This window comes from Choristoneura fumiferana, chromosome 25 (genome assembly GCF_025370935.1).
Source record: "Choristoneura fumiferana chromosome 25, NRCan_CFum_1, whole genome shotgun sequence".
Taxonomy (NCBI): domain Eukaryota; kingdom Metazoa; phylum Arthropoda; class Insecta; order Lepidoptera; family Tortricidae; genus Choristoneura; species Choristoneura fumiferana.
Genome location: NC_133496.1, coordinates 8,338,503 through 8,358,749, shown reverse-complemented (window position 1 = coordinate 8,358,749; position 20,247 = coordinate 8,338,503). Strand labels below are relative to the sequence as shown.

Here is a 20,247-nt window from a genome sequence, read left to right as displayed (position 1 = left end):
TAGCCTGATGATGATAATGTATTGTATATATTACCGCAGTGACGGCAGTGATGTCGGCGGCGGAAGGCAGTGAAGGACGCGGCGCAACGCATGCAAGCCGGCGCCGCTATGTCGGGCACCCACTCCGGCGCACGTTCCGGCCCGAGAGGCGGTGTGCGCGTCTCACGCTCCCTGCTGCCAAATAATAAATTAATACAGCTGTAGTTATGGTTTTCCATCGGGAAAAGTCGGAACTCAATTATAAAGCGACGGCACCTGAAGTGTCAAGCAATTATATTCATAGCTCGGACAGAGGCCGTATTGCCTAACGTTTCTGACGCTCGCAATCGCAATCAAATGACAGTTTTTGTATGCGAAATCTGTCATTTGATTGCGATCACGAGCGTCAGAAACGTTAGGATCATCTCATCGCTAAAACAGACATAGAAATAGAACAAGATTAAATAGTCTGTAATACCTAAAGTAGATATCATCGTAATTTAACATTTGGCCTGTTTTAGTTGATTTCTGTCATAGTTTAGGCAAAGTGGCATTCCTGAAACAGTTTTATGACAGTTGAAATTAGAACCATTACTTACATGGTAATTTCTAAATATTTTAAATATAATAAAATTAGAAACGGTTAATAAGTGGGTATGGTCTATTTTGGGTTACCATTATAAATGTAATGGAAAAATATAATTAAATAATACTGTACATAATACGACTCAGGGTGCCCACTACAAATCCAAAAAAAAAACCCTGACTTTTCCTGACCACATTTCTAAATTTAACTGATCAATCATGTACTCAAAGCTGGTCTTGTGATTTTTTTTAACTGCCCGAGATACTAAGCTAGACCCGATGATGGGAATAATTCACTGCACACCAAACATGCTCACTTTTTCGTTGACTTTTTTTTATGGTGCCACTCTTTAATTAATACATCGCCCAGAACTGGAACGACTGGTGTCAAAATATCGAGCTAAGTTTTGGGAAATCACGAGTTTTTCCTTAACTTTTTGGATTTCTAGCAAATTTCCCTGACCACCTTGAGCTTCCCTGACTTTCCCTGACATTCCAGAAAGTGGACACCCTGCGACTCTATTAATCTTGTTCTATTACCGTGTCGCGATTGTTTTGCGACGACCAGTCCGAGCTATGAACATAATTTGGCACGGCTAACCTGTAAGTGAGATCCCCGGTAGACACCGAGCTCTGCAGGCCGGCGGGCCGTTCATTAGCCTTGCCGGGCTCGGCCCCCGCGTTACTGTTGGCCGTGTTACGACGGCATAGGGACCCTTCGGACGGCGTATCCGACGTGCTGTCCGCGTACACTTCTTCGGCTGAGTACACGCTGTCAAACGAACTGCCTGTAACCGACATGTGTTAAGGTTAAGAATCAGTACAGTTCAACACTGCAACTCTAAGAGCGCATTCACATATAGGCGTTTTTGTCGCGCGACTGTAGCGCTTCTAAGTCGCGCTGCAGTACCGCGGCTCGTATCCATACATATTAAATTTTCGCGCGACAAAAACGCCTATAGGTATGTGAAAGCGCTCTTAAAGTTTAAGTATAATTATTGTTTGTTTTCCGTGCGGTGCCCGGTTTTAGAATACATATAGGACGAACCGCTGCGCTGTCTATACGTCGGCCTGTCTGCGCGAGTGTCACAGCGGTGTATCTTTTGAACCATAAAAGGGATAAACTTGGAGTTTTCACAGAGCGTGTCGATACAACAACAAATAATGTGTACCTATGTATGCAACACAAAATATTAATATGGAACTTTATTATTAAGTAACAAATGTCAAAATGAAAAATGTACGGCTGTATGATGGATGCTGAATTGAGAGAGCACGATAAATACGAACTTTTGTGATAAAATACGATGGAAAACCATTATGTGCTACATCTGGACGTTTTAATACAAACTCAAAACTCACCATTCTGTATAACCTGATCCTCCGTAGCCGCGTATTCGATATCACACTTTGTCTCCGGCTCAGGCTCCGGTTCAGGCTCCGGCTCGTCCGGCGTCTGGTTCATGAGGAACACCGACTTGAGTATATTCCGGAGGTCCGCCGCGAAGTTCGTCTGGAGCTGGTCGGCCACGCCCGCGATGCAGACAAAGAGCCGGTGGATTAGGTCCTCACTCGATCTGGAATGACATTATGTTCACTTAAAACCTTTCAAATAAAAATAGGAAAGTCCTTCCTTTCTTTACATTCAATATTTTTTCGCCGAAACCATTTGTCGCAAATGAACCATTTCCAAACAATTTCACACGGACGATTTTTTTTAAAACCGTAAGTAGGTACTTCAGGACAATATTTAAGACTTCGCGGTCATATCATATCATTATTATTACTATTACTATCATATCATTACTAATTCGGGTTTTGTTCCGCGTACCTTGATTTTACCTCGATATTTCGGCACAGTTGCATGCGCCATGATCACGAGACGACTGTACCACTACCATGAGTTTACAGTGACCGTACTCGATAGCGACGGCGCAAATTATTTGTATGGAGAATTGAACAGCGCCGTTACAAATAATTTACGCCGTCGCTATCGAGTACGGTCACTGTAAACTCATGGTAGTGGTACAGTCGTCTCGTGATCATGGCGCATGCAACTGTGCCGAAATATCGAGCTTCTCTAAAATCAAGGTACGCGGAACAAAACCCGAATTTAATTCATAAAATTAGGTATTTCAGGTTTGTTATAAAACTAACTTAACCTGTAGTTAGAATAGTTCTCAAATATATCCTTAACAGTTTTAGTCTCAGAAAAAAAATCCGTTCGTCCGTATGAAACCGATGCGAAATTTAATCACTGAGTATATTAACAAGACATAACGGTCGATTTCCTTTTATTCATCTACTCATAATATGATCCCTGCACGGCTAGCATGAGAGGTCACGATATTCTTCTTCAATACCTCATTAATTACCAATATTCATTCATATAGTAAAGGCACTTACTTAAATTTACCCCTCGCTTGCTGTCTCGCAGCCAGTTCCTGCGCTTGCAATGCCAGCGCAATTTGTTCGTCGTCGGCGCACTCTGAAGAAGCGCTGGAATTGTTTGAGAAACATTTATTTCGCATAGTTAACCTCAATAATTGTGATATTGGTAAATGGTTGATGGGAAGAGTTAATTTTCCTTAGCTTCTTTGAATTAAAAATTGAGACACATACATAATTATTAAATTTGATACACAGGTCACTCACGTACCACGTATTAAGAGCCGAGATATGTCCGAAATGTTTCGTACCAATAAAAAATATAGATAAGGACGAAGATATTTAGTTACAAAGGGAAACTGAGTAATGTAAGGTGATAAATGAATTTGTCTTGAAACAAACCTTTCGTCAACTAAATGGTCTAAATTCAATCTCAGCGGTATCCGGCTCTGAGCGGACCGATTGTCTAATATCACTGTCCCTGGAGACCACATTTTAGTCTTCTTCTTCTTACTTTTGGAAGTTGACTTCTTAGTCTTCTTTTGTCTCGAGCTGCTGCCGTGCGAACAATTAGGCAGGTCGGAATTATTGTCTTCTAGCGAACTAACATTCTTATCTGCTACCCTATGTCTTCTTAGTTCCGTAACAACCTCGTCTATAGTCGAATATTCTTCATCGGGAGGGTTCGCACCCCAATCTTGTAACTTATCATTAGAATTTGAACTCTCTTCTTCTTCTAACCTATCTATATTTACATTTATATTCGATGACGACGCTTCGTTCTTCTGAGTATCTTGCTCTACGTAATTTATATTTACACTAACGTCACCGTTATTTACATTTGAAAAGGAACTTTCTAGAGTACTTCCGGCCTTGTCCTCTATTCTGTCGTCTTCAGGACTTTTTAGTACCCTGTTCTGCTGCATGAAATGGTTCTCTTTAATTTCCTTGCTCTGGTCGGTGTCAGGCGATCTATCTAAACTAGTATTTTCAGTACTGACGCCTGAATCGACCGGTGATTCGTGCTCGCTCTCATAGCCGAGCATAAACTTAACCCTCTCCTCTTCATTCACTTTGTCCAAATGAGTATTCGCTGACAGAAAACTCGTGTTGTCATCCGTCACTTCGTTATTATCAATAAAGTTCTGCCGAAACTCTTCGTTTGTTAGTAATAATGAACTCAAATTGGCGTTAGCTATACATATGTTAGTATTGACAATGTCAGCGTCGATATTGTCTGGTATTATTAGTGGGAGATCAGTATTTGGTATAGCACCGTTAGTGTTGTCTTCTTCTTGGTTGAAGACGGCGGAGTTATTATGCGATAAGGAAGCTAGGACTACGGGCTCTTGGCTGATTGCGTTTGGTATGAGATATCCGTGACTAGTTGAGGGCATACAGCTTAATTGCTCGTTCTTGGGTCCACTGAAACTGTACGGTTCCGCTGGTTCAGTGGAAATAAGCGTAGGCACGTCGTTAGTTGAGAACGAATGCATTTGATTATGTTCTAGTATATCTACATCGCTAGCGACTATTGATGATAACCTATCAGCTATTTCAGTGACCTGTTCGTTAAGTGACGTGACCAGGTCATGATCGGGTAGTTGTCTGTTGGCGTTGTCTCCCGAATTCCCAGCGTTTATAACTAAAGGATCAAACATCATGAGACCGTTAGTCGATAGGTTTCTTAATGAGGACAGGTCGCTACTTTCTGCTCTGCTTGTTTTTCTGGTTTTGGGGTTGGCGTCTAAGAAGTTGTCGTTGGTTTGGAATGTGTCGGTGCTTGTTGTGTCTGTGGAATAGTGTCTGTCGGCCGGTTTGCTGTCGTCGGATTCGTGTTCTGTTTCAACGGTGGTCTCGCTGAGACGTCGGAGGCCGTCGATGATGGGGGTCATCACTTCTATGTAGTCCGGCAGGTAGTCGCTATCTGTGATTGTGGGTTCGCTGGAACTGTAAAAAATAAACAAAATAACTATCGAGGACATTAGAGAGATAATTTGATTTTAAATTGAAATAACACGGGAATTACAGACAAGCAGATATGGGATTTAATTTTCTAGAATTCGGATGCATGAAAAACTAGAACAAAGTTATCTAATTTCAACTAACTAAAACAATCTTCCTTTTCCCAAAATTCAAACGCAAGTTTATGAACAGTATTTTTCTGCTCTGCGACGACTAACAAGCTGGTAGAAGGTTTGGTTTTTAATACACTTTTTAGCAATTTGTATTGGTAAACCCGCGCACGACCAGCCCCGCCCCTTCAGTGTGATATTGTTCGCATACAGCCTCATAAATAATAATTTTAAACTAATATGTGCAATTGTACTGACCTCTGCGTGTAGAGATCGCGACAGTGCGCGTGATCTGCGTAAAAGCGGGACACGAATTCGCCAAGATCTGGGTATTGACATGATGGATCCTCTGGCTGATCGGTGCCTGCAAAATAACCACAAAACAATACAGTGCAATGGCTCGTTATTGGACACCACATAGTAAACCAACACAGAAAACAGGTATACACGTGTATTTCTGGAAATGTGTTGCTACTGATTGAACTTTTTACTGTTTATTATGCGCAGTAAAAAGGTTCTTAATTTATATCGTTTTATTTAAAGCATATTTGATTCATACATATTTGACAAATTCTTTGTCCGAGGAAGCTTACCTAAGGGGTACCTACTCTTTAAGTAATTTGTTTTAGTTTTTATTTTATATAAGTTTTTTAAGTCTAGGATAGTTTTTTTTTTAATTTAATGCTTATTATCTGTTTTATTATTCTTAATAGTCATTTGACAAATGAAGTTTAAAATATGAGTTATTTTATATCTCTTTTGTCAATACCAATATCACTAGTCAAGTTTGTTTATTTATCTTTATAAATTACTCTGAAATCATACGTGTTTCTTTTTCAATTTGTCGTAAAGCTATTTACTAGGTAGTTTCTTTTAATTAATTGAGCCGTCTGTCGCAATTAACAGAAGTCAAGAAGGTTTAAAGAGATTTTGACATAGCTAAATATTAGTACGGAATTCGATGCGCGAGTCCGCCTCGCACTTGGCCGTCGACTTACCTTGCGGTATGTCCATGGTGGCGAGACTGGACACGTCTTCGTTGGTGCACAGTAAACGCTCGAGCGCTACCAGCTCGCGTCTGTCCAGTGTCCATAGGAGAGAGCGGATCTTGTGCAACAGTGTGCGGAAGGGGCGGAACATGTCCGACATCTCCTCTGAAATTAGAACAACTAAACATATATAAAAGAAACTGACTGTCGTATTTTAGTGCATCACTTTAGAACGCCTATTTGCAAAATTTTAGTTGAGTTTGTAACGCTTAGGCTGCGTTTCCACCAGAGACGTGCGATGAATGTATTTGTCATGAACCAATAGAAAGGCTTCATTTACCTACCATCGCACAGCACCGATCTGGAAACAGCTGAGCAGAGCGAGGCTAGGTAAATGAAGCGTGTCTGTTGGTTCATCAAAAACACATTCCTTGCACTTCTCTGGTGGGAACACAGCCTTAGAATAAGGTTCGTATAAAAGAAAAAAAAAATATTTTTGCATGCATTTTACTGACACCCCTGTCTGCTAATTAAAACAGCTTCACCGTAAAGGTATGGTGAATTTCAAATATAAAATCCAGAGGTGCGAGCATGGGCAAAAAATGACGCGTAAAGTGTCTAAAGTGCATAAATGATTTTAAATTTTTGAAAATACTACTACGACCATTTTGGGGTGTTGACAAACGCCTCTTTATATACCTGGTGATTTGTCTATACTCAAGGGCCCGCTGGAGTAGATGAGTAGCCCACTGACGATAGCAAGCCGAGGTACAGCGAACATCAACGCTGGATCGTATGCATCCACCTGAAATTATCAACGAAGTAAGTATATAGTACATGACATGGCGGATAGATGCAAATGAAAATGGATCGTCGGGCGTAGAGAAATGGAGAAGAGGCCTATGTCTGAAGACATGTAAATTACAGGCTATGATGATTAAAACAACTCACCTGTTCCTGAGTAAGCAGCGACTGCTTCAACGCCCGTCGCAGACTCTCAGAGAAAAGGACACATATCAGCTGCTGCGCTTCGAACTCATGGGGAGTCTTAACGTTCACCATCGCGCTTACGTAGCACAACTCGAACTCTGCGAATAGTCTGAAAGGTAGAAGGAAATCATAATTAATGCAAATATTGATTTCAACGGACGCTACACGACTCGGAGCCCAAACAGTAGGTACTGCTACACTTGTCAATTGACCTTAATTAAAAATATGTCGCAACAAATTCTAAGCGCGTCGATTGCTTTCTTTTGCATCATCGCTATAAACCATCGAACACAAATCGTCACTACTTTAAAAAAAAAACTCGTACCTCAAAATAGATAATTTTTCCCATTGAACTTTATGAACATTACGTCAAGATTCAATTTTGTTGAGGAGACGAAAGAGAAATGTGACTATGATTCTCTTTCTAGGAGGTTCCAACCTAGAAGTCGCAAGAAAGTTTCAAGACTTCGGCCAGTAGAAGCAAAGTGTCTGAAGGTATTTCGCACTTTAGGTAGAGGCTCCAGCTACATAGAAGGTTCACAAGTGAGCAGATCTTATCTAAGACTCTCAAGCAGCATATTGTACTGCAACCCCAAGGCAAGGCTTTGGCGAGAGATCTCAAGACAGCCCTTACTCCTTCACGAATTAAGTCAACAGCTTCTCGGTATACTTACTTGTCAAATATCCTAAGACTCTCATGCAGCATATCGTCGTGTTGCGACAGTGCCAACCCTCGCGGTCGCAGACATTGCTCTCGCAGCAACGACCTCACCGTTTCAAGGCTCCGAGTCAAAGCTTTGGCGAGGGGACGCATGGCGGCTGACTCTTCTTCGCGATTCATTATCGATGAACCAGCGGCTAGACACTGGAAACAACATTTTTAGTTAATAACCCTGAAAGAATAAATAACTGAGGTCCATATTAATGAATGGTGGCGGAGGAAACAGGAAACAGGGTTGAGGTTGACAGGCTGTTTAAATTTGCACCTGCCGTAAACACCAAAAGTGAGTACACCAGCGAGACGTTACACTTAAGTATTTAGCTTTTTGGAAGGCCACAAAGCGCAAGATTCACGCGTAAGGGAACGGAAGAATTTTATGCGTATTGCAGTGTCCTTGCTTCTACTCGTTATGACCATAGGAGATGATTTCGCAAAAGCTGTCAAATACCAACCTCAGCCCCAAACCATAGCTGCCCAGCCAAATTATCCTGAAGGACATCCTCAGGAAACTTGACGCGAAACCCTCTGGCAACCCGCTCGTCGCCCAACAACTGGTCCATTATCTGACTGATGATGTTCAGCACCCGGTCCTGGACAGAAAAAGTTTGGTAAGATTATTTTTGTTAGTAGCACATAACAACCACTACAGTAGTAGAGTTGATAGTTGGGCGAAGGATTTGTGCCTGTCTTTGACACGTTCTCTCAAATCCCGCTAAAAGCACTAGAAATCTTCCTGCTTTTTTTTCTGGGAAGCCGAGATTTGATTGATTGCATTCTCCATTGAGTCATTTGATTGGGAAAAATTGAAAATTAAAGAAGTGTGAGGGACTTGTGATCTCCCAATCACTTGCTTCAATAACGAACAATGTAACCTTTCTGTTTCTGTGAGTATTTCAATTAGTTGGGAGTGAAAGAACGACGAGACAAGGATCTCACAGACGGCAATGTCAGTAGGCCACACGGGTATTTCATAGCCTTCGATATCTAGGGTACGAGCCTTTTCTACCGTCTACGGAAAAAAACACGCACAAGAGAGAAATAAATGTTTGTGCTAGTTTGCTGTTCAGTTATGTGATTATCATTGTATGGTGCTTACCAATTACGGTTTGGAAATACAAAAATACACAGGTATAAGAATTTGATGTACCATCGCAAACCATGATTATTTAGCCACTCGCCACTATACATTATTTAGCCGGGTTATAAATAATCGTAGTAAATATTGTCACATTAATAAACCAGAATAACGTTACACGGCCAAATTACGCAAGTGGCTCCGAAAAACCCTGTTCGCGACTGTACCTAGATTTATTCACATTTGACTGGTAAGTGTGGACACATTTATATTACGAGAAACAAGCACATGAAGGCGCACTTATGCTATTTATCGATACACTACTACTAAGATGTATAGTAAATACTATTCAACGAGATTAACATTAACAACTGATTGGTCGCGTAATAGAGCATGACTCATACAAACAGTCATACACCATTTACACACATATATACGTGCTCGTGTGTATCAGCGCTGTCAGTCACAGCTATGAAAACAAACAGACGTCAACCTTGAATGAGTGACATTAAATTTCAATTCTGATCTGCGTCTACACATGCTGCTGTCAGGTTATAATGTCAACTATATCAGTAGTTTTTATTATTAAAGGATGAAGTAGATATTTCAAAACAATGTATTTTCTTATAATTACGCAAGATATAAGTATAAATTAATTACAAACCTTGAATGTCAAGCGCATAACATGTAAACACAATGCATATTTAATTGCACGACATTGTAAAGTAATAGTTAAATTTAGTGATATTATTAAATAATGAGTAATTAGTGATATTCGTATCACTACAAAAGTACAATTAACATTTTTGGTACTTGTAAGTGGTGTACAGTGATGGTATAAGCTACTTTTTACCCCGATATTTCCACTGGATCGGCATAAAATCGCGAAATCTCAACCGCTGGGTTCATAACGAAGTTCAGCACAGTTGCTTTTAGTGCAACGTCAATAAAGATCACGATATAATTTCTGGGAATTTCCTTGATTGATATAATTTAGTAAAATCCCAGAATATTAATTCAAGTGCTGGATCTAATAGTAAACGCTAGTAATTAATACGAGTAAATCTGCAACAGATCCATAAAATAATAAACATGTATCAGACCAGAGAACTATAGGAAAGCGTAGGATAGCTTTCTACAGTTTGCGATCAGGCCAAACTGGGTGTGGAGTCCCACAATTGGAAAGTTGCGGCACAAGTGCATTTTGTATTAATCTGAATCAACCATACAAGTGTACGTTCATGAAATATACGGTTGATCCAATTCTGTCCCTATTGAATCCGTTTCAAACGGTTAATGTGTATCTGTGTCTACTCTATTCGAATCGAAAACGGTAGCGACTATGCATAATAAGCGACTGGACGTAGTCATTTCATCATCATTATCTCTAACTTTCAAAAGTATGTACATATTTATTTTATTCGTATTTAATTTACACTTTAGCTAAAATGAGTATTATATATAGCTATTCCTTTTTTACACGAAAATTAGCCTCATACGATACTGCTAATTTTCGAGTCACAACGAAACTTTTTTTGATCCCTACCTAATTTCTGGCACAACTATTTTGCAAATAGACGCTAGCAATATTAAATATTGTGTTATTTTGTGTTTTGCATACGCTGTCATTGCTTGCCATTGCTCTTTGGTTTTAACACATTATGATGCTGGCCGGACTATAGCAATCAACGTGGAAACATTAACTACTTGGCAAAGTGCAAGGAGTGTACCCGATGATGTACTCCACGATATATATCCATCAACGACCCTCTTACGAACTATGTTCTCGCACATTTGAGCGAATATGACCCGTGAGTCAGCAGCCATCGTTTAGTTTATAATTATGGGATCGCAAAACGAAAATTAGATGTCTGGAAGAGCAACGTACACTAGTTTATGCCGCAGGCTTGGCTGTCATGGAAAATAATAATAAAGCTTCCCAATGCGAGTCGGACTTGCATGCGAACGCATAAATTTGTAGACTATATGACATAACATAACATACGCTATAAACGGCTGTATCTCCAATCCATCCAGTGTTAACAGAAGTATTTTTTTAGAACCGGATCGTCAGTATATGTTATTATTAATACTATGTTACATTCATCAATAATGACGCCCTAAACATAAGAGCAAATAGTATAAAGGTGACAAACTTGCTCTATTCTTATAAGGCATGATTAGACTGAACTAGACACTTTATGTAAATCAATGTATTTGCTTAGAATTAAATGGAACACCCAACCTAGTTGCTTATATTAATGAGTTATTGTCAATCTAATTAATAACTATGAGCGGGGCACTTAAAAATTGAAAAAAAAAACTAAGTGAGTAGATTTAAGTTAAAACAAAATCGTGCAACTTTATAACCGGGTTACCATTTTTTTTTCAACTAACAGTTATTCATGTTATACCTAACCGTTTCAAAATTATCGCTTAGTGACGTCACAGCCTTACGACTCATTCGGCCTCCCTGAGAGTTGCACACACGAGGCAATGGAAACAAAAGTACGCAAACAGCACAGTTCAAGGACTACGAGATTGTTTACAAGCCCATTTGCTATGGCCAGACAGCATCCATGTGTGTATATAAGTCTATATTAACGCGTAAACACGCATATTATCTTATTAATTCTTATGTTTTTTGGGTAACTCGATAGTCAAAACAGAACCCTTGGGGGTTCTATCTGCTGTCCGAATTTTATCCCAATTTACTGGGCCAATTAAGTTGTTGTTTGGTATACATATATATATGACTCAAGCACAGACATGAAGGTAAATAAATATTTTGTCAATATTTACGGGATCACATTTTAGGCGGGAGAATTCAAAATATGTGACATACATATCAAAAGAAAGAGCTTGTTGAGTTAATTAGATATTTATTTTTTGTAATTGAAATTTCAGTCGCATTCAGAATTGTCTCATTTAATATCATCATTCATCATCATTAGTAAGATTGCGATTTACCGTCATTCAGTACAAATGGAAAATCGTCGACATGAATTTATTATTTTGAATTCGGTCCGAAAATAATGTACGGTCCGAAATGAATTTTGTCAAAATGTATTTGTGTTGAAATATATTTAGAACCAAATTTTACACAAGCTACATAAACAGACATAATTCCATTTTTGAGGACATTTAACATGGACAGTTTTCCTTGTTGTTGTATTTCAAATCATAATTTTTTTGCTTGGACGTATAATTTCGAGGAGTCGATTTTCCATTTGTACTCAATGTTAGTATATCGTCTGAGCGTATTTACTTTTTATTATTATTAAGAATTCTGAGCGATAGAAAACCGTTACTTACGACAAAACAATAATGTATATCTCCTCTATGTGTAGGTAAGTAAGTATATCACCTCTGTCGACTTATGAGTATAGTAAAGAAGTTTCATGAACATGTACCTATGGATACTTATTCAATAAGTAGACGACTAAAGAGGTATCCAAGCAGAGTTCAATAACACTTATAAGTAAATACTTTTTTTTATTCGACTGGATGGCAAACGAGCAAGTGGGTCTCCTGATGGTAAGAGATCACCACCGCCCATAAACATCTGCAACACCAGGGGGATTGCAGATGCGTTTATACTTTTAGTTAGATTACAAGGCCGTTGTACTTAATTATGTATACTTAAATTGAATTATTTATACAACTGTATTTTGCTATTTCGGTGAACCGCAGGAGAAATAAAGTCACTGACATAGCTCGGAGAGTTGCCAGACTTAAGTAGCAGTGGGCAGGGCTCATTGCTCGTAGAACTGACGGCCGATGGGGCAGTAAGTTCTGGAGTGGCGACCGCAACCCGGATTCGTAGAAGGCCCACCACCAGATTGACTCACGATCGGGTGAAGGTAGGTACCAGTTGGATCGCTGAGGAACACTTTGGGGTACCTTCAATTCAACTTTCATTCTACTCTAAACAATTTGAATACATAACATTTCTCTTTCCTAATAGGGCATTAGGCAAAGCTCTGCGCAGGGGGCGATCCTAGCACAAACCGTAAAGAAACCGCCATGACAACGTCAGTTCTCTTTATATTTTGTCGCCATGACGGATCTTGACCAAAGAGTATTAAACCTATAGAAATCATGAAATTATTTATGATTATGAGTAACAAAATAAATTTCGGCTTCGGTAGCCATTGGAGGTCATGTATTCTTGAGTGGACGCAACGTACCCACGATCCTCTGCTTGAGAGGTCATAGGTCAAACCACTAGGCCGCCACGGCTTTTCATAATCATAACATGTTGTTAGTTATTCAGTTTGTTTGTCACATTGACACCGACCAAACATTGATAAATGTGTCTATTCCGTGTTTAGTGGATCTAAAAACGTAGCCGCAAAAATAGACTACCAAATTAATACGCACATTATCCTAATTAATTAGGTTTTCCAGTTCGATGTGTCATACTTTAGGTAAATTGAGTGAGTCCATTAGAGACCAGTCATGGGTTGTTTTAAGCATTGTGTGCTGTGCGCTCATTTAAAACTTTCAAAGCGATATTTAAGTTATGATTATGATTATCTGCCCCGTGCAGCTAATAAATGAATATATCAAATTAAATAAATTTATTTCGGATTGTGCATCCATATATGATAGGACGGAGCATATATGACGGGAGGACCACGGACGGGAAAACGTAGTGTAGGGTCTCCTGAGAGTCCTGAGGGACGGTGGGCGGACGACCTTAAGAGGGTCGCTGGCGGCGGATGGATGCGAGCGGCTGAATACAGAGTGTTGTGGCGCGCTATGGAAAAGGCCTATGTCCAGCAGTGGACTGCTGTAGCCTGATGATGATCCATTAATGGTTTGGTAACAATAATAACTTATAAATGATGTTAGTAGGCAATACATTTTATCTAAAGAAGCCTAACAAACTAAAAACCATACTGCAGCATCGAACGCTTGCTGAAATCCAGAGGCATGAAGGCTCCAGCATGGTTGAATCCTATCTATTTATCTATCATCTACTTATATATTTATTTATCTATTATGAGACTGGAACGAGGTTCCTTTAGAGAACCATGCCTCTGTTAGATACACAGCCTAAAATCGAGGAATTTTCGCATAAAGCCTACGCCTATAGAATATCATCATCATCATCATCATCATATTTGCGCAAGGACAGTGAAGTGTTTGACATGTTCGATAAGAATGAGCGTGAACGCACACGTGCTTGAAGTACGCGATTCGAATCGTGCGCAAGCGCTTTCTCCCTATCCTTGTCCGTCTCTACATGCGCGCTCTTTTCCACGCGAAAGCCGATTCACGCAGTAATGGGGGCTATTAATTTTGCAAAAAATATTTTTCACTTTTCATGCTCGTAAAGTTCGTATTTAAGGTGCGACCAAACCGCTGCTTAAAAAACGGTGACGGCACGGAATCGCAGTGACGCATCGTATGCGCACCGTTTTTATCGCATGCTCTCCACACCGCTGCTTAAAATACGGAATCGCAGTGACGCATCGTATGCGCACCGTCTTTTTTTTGCATGCTTTCCACACCGCTACTTTAAATACGCAAACGGTGCGGAATCGCAGTGACGTGCCGTAAACGTCACGACTTTAGTTCGGTAAAGGCCTGAAGTTTACGACACGTCACTGTGATTCCGTATTTTAAGCAGCGGTGTGGGGAGCATGCGATAAAAACGGTGCGCATACGGTGCGTCACTGCGATTCCGTGCCGTCACCCTTTTTTAAGCAGCGGTTTGGTCGCACCTTTATGCTTTTAAGACCAAGGCAATCAGGTGTAAACAGCCACAAACAAAGAAGTTTCTACATATATTTTTTAATATTTTTTATTTATTTAATTAAAACAAAAAATCAATTAATTCAATCAAAATAAATCAATAGAACTAAAAATGAATAATTATACAGTAACGCATGAACAATAAAAGGTACGTACATAGTACCTAAGTGAACAATTAGTGTTTCCACTGTTGCGCTATTTCATTTCCTCGCCATCGAAGTGAAAAACAGAGTGTACAACTCGAGTATTAAACCCATTTTCCTCTCGATGTGTCTATATGAACATCTCGGGTAAAATGGCTCGTTTTATGCTCTTGTTGTATAGTCTGTTATTAATATTCTTCTGTCTGATATTTAAAATTGGTACTTGGTGCTTGGTAGTGTAGTCGAAATTGTCCGAAATCGAAATCGGCCACTTGAATTTAACCTTGGCTGCCGTTCCAACTAATCCAATTATTTATCGGAAGCTGATATATTAACAAAAACCATCGCTTATTCTTATTTTATTTATAACAAGCCTTCATTATCATTACTCCGGCTGTTGATTTAAAATGCGGGGATTTTTCTAATTTCTAATTCCACAAATAATCAAGACTATTGGATCCCGTGAGAAAGTTGGAATAAAAAGTCAGTAAGTATGTTGTTATTCGCAAGACCCACATCCCATAAATAAATACACATACAGACACACATACATTCACTAACTTTCGCATTTATAGTATTAGAGTTGAATAATTGTCGAGATGAAACAGCTGCAAACGTTTGATTTCTATTAACAGATATTTATTTTACCCAACGACTCATCCCCGCTTTCTGACAGTTAAGCCTATCGTCGCATCGCAGCCTGTCCTGCTACCCGCTGACGTCTATTTAGCGTCCTAAAGAATAAGATCCCAACCCTCCACCAACAACCACCCGTCAAGAGTGTAGGGACTTATAATAAGATAACTAATACAACTTCTGATTTTATTACACATGGAGAAACTTAAATCGGGGCATAACGCGTCATAAGGAACCTTGGACATTCTTACACGTTATCCATAATTTAATAAAATCACTGTCACAAATAGCTGCAGCAAAGTTTGTACTATTAACCAAGCCGAGAGATGTTAGTGTTAAAAAGAAATAATCAAGGAAACAAGGTCGTACGTAACACAATCCAAAATAGACGTGTTAATTCTCTGCATCTGCGGATCTAGATTGCTCTTGAAACAATTCCAAACCAATGTTCCTTTCGACTATACTATAGCATAGTTCTTTCCGCTGTCGTCACTCGAGTGATAAGCAATCAGTTACACACAAGGTAAACTCCTTCATAAACAAAAACTATTTACGTAGTAGTGTTGTTTTGTTCTACTTCCGAAAATTATTAAAGGCAACACCGTGAAGTACACTATTTCAAATGTAAATGTCATCTTCATCTTGAGCGGTTGCTGGTTGAGCAAGTTCATTATGTCAAAACAGTGTGGTTAGAAAAGAAGAGCGAGAAACTACAGTATGTTTTAAGGCGAACTTGTCAAAATACATAAAGTTTAAAAAGAACGGACAGAATACATAATTGTCACTTCACATAAATGTTATTTTCGGTGAAACTATTAACAAGACGAACGTTTTTGATCGTTTTACTACAAATTGGTTGAGGTTAGATTATTTTACAATCTAATGAAATGGTCAATTTTATCATTATGTATTTTGTCCATTATATCTAATATTCTGAATAGCAGTTTCCCACAGTACCTACTACCTTGTTTTCTGTGTGCACTCCTTTGCACTGCACGTACGATAACACGTACCTACTGTGACTCATGAATCCCAAGTACATTCAATAGTATACTGCACTCATTCATAGAATTTACGCGAATATTTGTGTAAGATGCTCGTAATTCCATCTTGACTCTGAAAAGCCACGGCCAGAATAAATTAGCCCTGATGCGAAAGTTTCCAAGAATAACGATTTGCGTCCAAGAAGTTAGCCAGCATTTCGCTCTTCAGACCTTTGGCTATCCCAAGCGTATCGAGTAAGCTACACACTCGATTAGCCAAAGACTACTAGAACCACAGGAAAGCTTACTTCCATCTTACAGACTGGCTAAAACCAAAAAGTAGATTTTGGAAGTTTAATGTGTCTTTATAACAAAATTCCAAAAAATATTATATTGAACAGATAGAAAATTCTTAAGGGTTAGGATTCTCGTGGCATTTTTGGACAAGTAATGCAGAGGAGTCGTCGTTACGCACTTTTTATAATTGAATGAATGACTGAATGGTAAAAACTTAACTTATGTAAAATTTTGCGTGAACTATTTCCATTCACATTCACGTTCGAAGTTCCACTTTTTAAAGCTATCAGTCATCTGTTCTTTTCATCCTAACATACAAGATTTTGAAACTTTAATTCCAATTGCTACTTGTTCCACGTCATAAGATCAGATAGATGTGTTGGGAATTCCTATCGAAATTTATATTTCAAAAACCTATTGGTTTACTCTAATGCCTCACTCCCAATATAGGATAATTAGCAGTTAGTTAGCTTACTTAATGTTCATATTATATTTATTATTTGGCCCATGGTGTGGCATTTAGCATTTTTATTTATAATCTTTTGCTGATATTTAAATAAATGATAATGAGTATGAATATGACTAAAGTTTTGAATCGATTCAATAGTTTTCTATCATCTTACCGTGCGATGAAAAATCCGAACCCTGATAATTAGTACCAATTTCACCATACGATGTTAAGGGGCTGTTTCACCATCCATTGATTAGTGTTAACTGACGGTTAAATGTGATGCCGTCTCCGTCTTTTCGAACAAAACAAATAGAGACGGCATCACATTTAACCGTCAGTTAACACTAATCAATGGATGGTGAAACAGCCCCTAAATGTTAATGGACGTTAGTTCATACATTCAGCTGTCAAAATGTATGAACTAATAGAAGATTAACAGTTAACATCGTATGGTGAAATTAATTGTTATTAAATGTCTAATACATATGTTTGTAAGAAGCAAGTTTTTGTTTTGTAAGCTATTATTAAAGTAAATTGAAATGAAATGAAACTAACTTTATGGGGTAGCGTATTTTTTGGCATCAGGCATTGTTTGATTTATAAGGCCATCACATCATGTTTTCTCTACAAACTTTTTTCAAAATTACAAAAAACACATGTTTTTTTTACATTTCATTCCATGACAATTTAAACAACATACTTTTTATTCAAATTCTTATGCATCATTCATTCATTCATTAATTCAATCATAAAAATATCTATAGTAACGACTCCACTGCACTGTTCAAAATTGCCACCAAACATCCCAACTCTAGACATTATTATATGTAAGGAGTATACCTAATAAAATTAATGATTATGAACTAAACATAAGCCATGCGATTAGGTTTTAAATTCTAGAAAAAAATACGAATTAGGAGCTCAAATTTTGCTACTGATCGAACCAACCTAATAAAATACTGCCAAATGATGCATTTTTCAAACGATTCCTCTGTCAAAAGACAGGATACCGTTATTCTTTGTAACGAAAGATAAGTGTTTATCTTTCGTTACAATCACTAAAGATATGGAGGATATGCATTCAAAACATGTCAAATGCCGTAAATACATGTTACACTAATCGCTAAAGTTTTTCTCACTGGTTTCGTAGCCGCTCCGATTGTGGTCGGCTATGGGTCTACAATAATAACGCGTAAAACGAGCCATGGAAAATGTACTGGAATAACATAATACGGTATTTGACAACTCCTGATTTTGCCATAATATTATGAAAATATAGATATACAGATAGTGTTTAGCGAACAGATAATTTAAATCGGTTGAACAATGGATTTAGATTTTTGAAAATCTATATACCTGTCTCTTTCTCAACGTTTTCTCTATGCAGCATGTATAAGGAGGACAATATTGTTCCTCGTCTATCTTGATTTCAAACCTTTATAACTTTGTTAACGCTTAAAAATTGCTATGCGATAACAGGCATTGTGTAGATCTAAAACACTCGCGCTTGTAATGAGATTACACAACGTAGAGATTTTTTTTTTTATTTATAATTTGTTATAACACAACAGACTTGAGAATAAAGCCAAGACGAAAATGGTACGTCTGCTGGCACATACATACTCTGGTTGCCTAGGTAGGTACGAAAGATGGTTACATCCTTGATTCTCGGTAGGGAATAAGATCCTAACTTGAAATGAAAGAAGTGCAGTTGTATTTCGATCACATAGACATGATATCTAAATTTATTACAGCAAAAAAAAAACAGTAAACCGGTAAACCAGTTTTAGTAAACTTTTAGTAAATCCGGCGTCGGCCTTCTAATAGACTCGTTAGTAATCCCCTTCTTACGCCTCTCAATGCACAATGTACTATAAAACAACTAAAGATGAACATGAACTGAACAGGCTTGAGATCTTACAATCCCGTAAAATGCAGCTGTAGCCAGAACGCGCGATCAGACACGCTATGTGCATGTGCATTGTGCATTGATATTGGATCACGCACGAGGTAATACAAAGACGAGTCGAGATTGAATGGGTTTTTAACGAAATTAGAAGTATTTTTTAAAGCGATATAAGCAAAATTCTAGATAAATATCATTCATGAAATCATGATTCGTACAAAGAGAAAACTATTTTTCATTCACTATTATAGATTCAAACCTTTTTGAAGTATTTTTGAAAGCAGAAAATTTAAATGTAAATTATTTATTACAAAAAATCTCGAGGTATAATGGAATGATAAGGGAGGCAAGATAATAAGTTGTCAATTAAGTTTATTAGGTGGAGCAGGGCGACCCCTAGAGCTGTTCCTGCCTGAGAAATGAATGCCAACAAGCTGGAGTTGATTGAACTGGATGTTTACCAATGTTTCGTCGTTATACCATCGCATTACAATTGTAGATACTTACTTGAGCATGCCTCAGCTGGTTGACGAGGGTAGAGCACCGCTCAGGGTCCTTCCGGCCATCGAAAGAGTCCAATTCGGCAGCTACCATGTTGAGGGCATCGTCCGCGAAGAAGAACTGAGCGAGCAGCGACCGGTCGTCCCTCTGAAGAAAAAATAAATAGCGTCAGATACAATCAGTTTGCATTCGGAAAACGGGTATAGGTACCGATTTTTAGAATCAGTAAATAAATTAGAAAATAAGAAAAAAGCAGCAGTAATTTAGAAATAGTGTTATCTATTTCCTCCGAGAGCAATATACCATGAGACCAATGAACTGTGGAACCTTTTCACAAAAAATGTCACATTGACATCACATTACCTGAAAAGGAAAATCATTATGTAGGTAGGTACAGTAAGAACGTTCTACGATGAGTTAGCAATCAAATGGTTCTATAACAAATACGTACAGATTTACACCACTACTATCAAAGAAGATAATTTCTAGTAGGAATATACAAGTGAGATTTTTTTGAGTTAAACTTATTATGATTGAAACTTGTACAGGAAAATAGGAAAACCCTGCCCTGTGTCTATTTCTAACGACGGAGCCATAACATATTTATTTAAAGACGCCAAAACAACACCTACAGAAACAACTATAATGACCATAAATGTACAAGGAAACAGAAGGTGGCGAACACAACTCTTTGTCAGGTTTAGGTATTGTTATTTTGTGGTATTGTTGGCATAATCAGTGAAAGACATGAAATCAATCGCGCGT

The 20,247-nt window shown here is 38.4% G+C and overlaps 1 protein-coding gene across 2 annotated transcripts in view; it reads right to left on the bottom strand.

Annotated features, from left to right (window-relative positions):
• LOC141442203 (lateral signaling target protein 2 homolog) overlaps window positions 1-20,247 on the bottom strand; it is a 40,515-nt gene that overhangs the window by 3,424 nt on the left and 16,844 nt on the right. For both annotated transcript variants that reach the window (XM_074107119.1, XM_074107120.1), the window contains exons 2-11: window positions 19,489-19,629; window positions 8,180-8,317; window positions 7,681-7,871; window positions 6,968-7,115; window positions 6,716-6,821; window positions 6,026-6,181; window positions 5,286-5,391; window positions 3,355-4,902; window positions 2,971-3,063; window positions 1,927-2,141 (exon numbers count right to left, since the gene is read on the bottom strand). In XM_074107119.1, coding sequence (XP_073963220.1) covers window positions 1,927-2,141; window positions 2,971-3,063; window positions 3,355-4,902; window positions 5,286-5,391; window positions 6,026-6,181; window positions 6,716-6,821; window positions 6,968-7,115; window positions 7,681-7,871; window positions 8,180-8,317; window positions 19,489-19,629 — 2,842 coding nt within the window. The remainder of the gene's footprint in view (window positions 1-1,926; window positions 2,142-2,970; window positions 3,064-3,354; window positions 4,903-5,285; window positions 5,392-6,025; window positions 6,182-6,715; window positions 6,822-6,967; window positions 7,116-7,680; window positions 7,872-8,179; window positions 8,318-19,488; window positions 19,630-20,247) is intronic.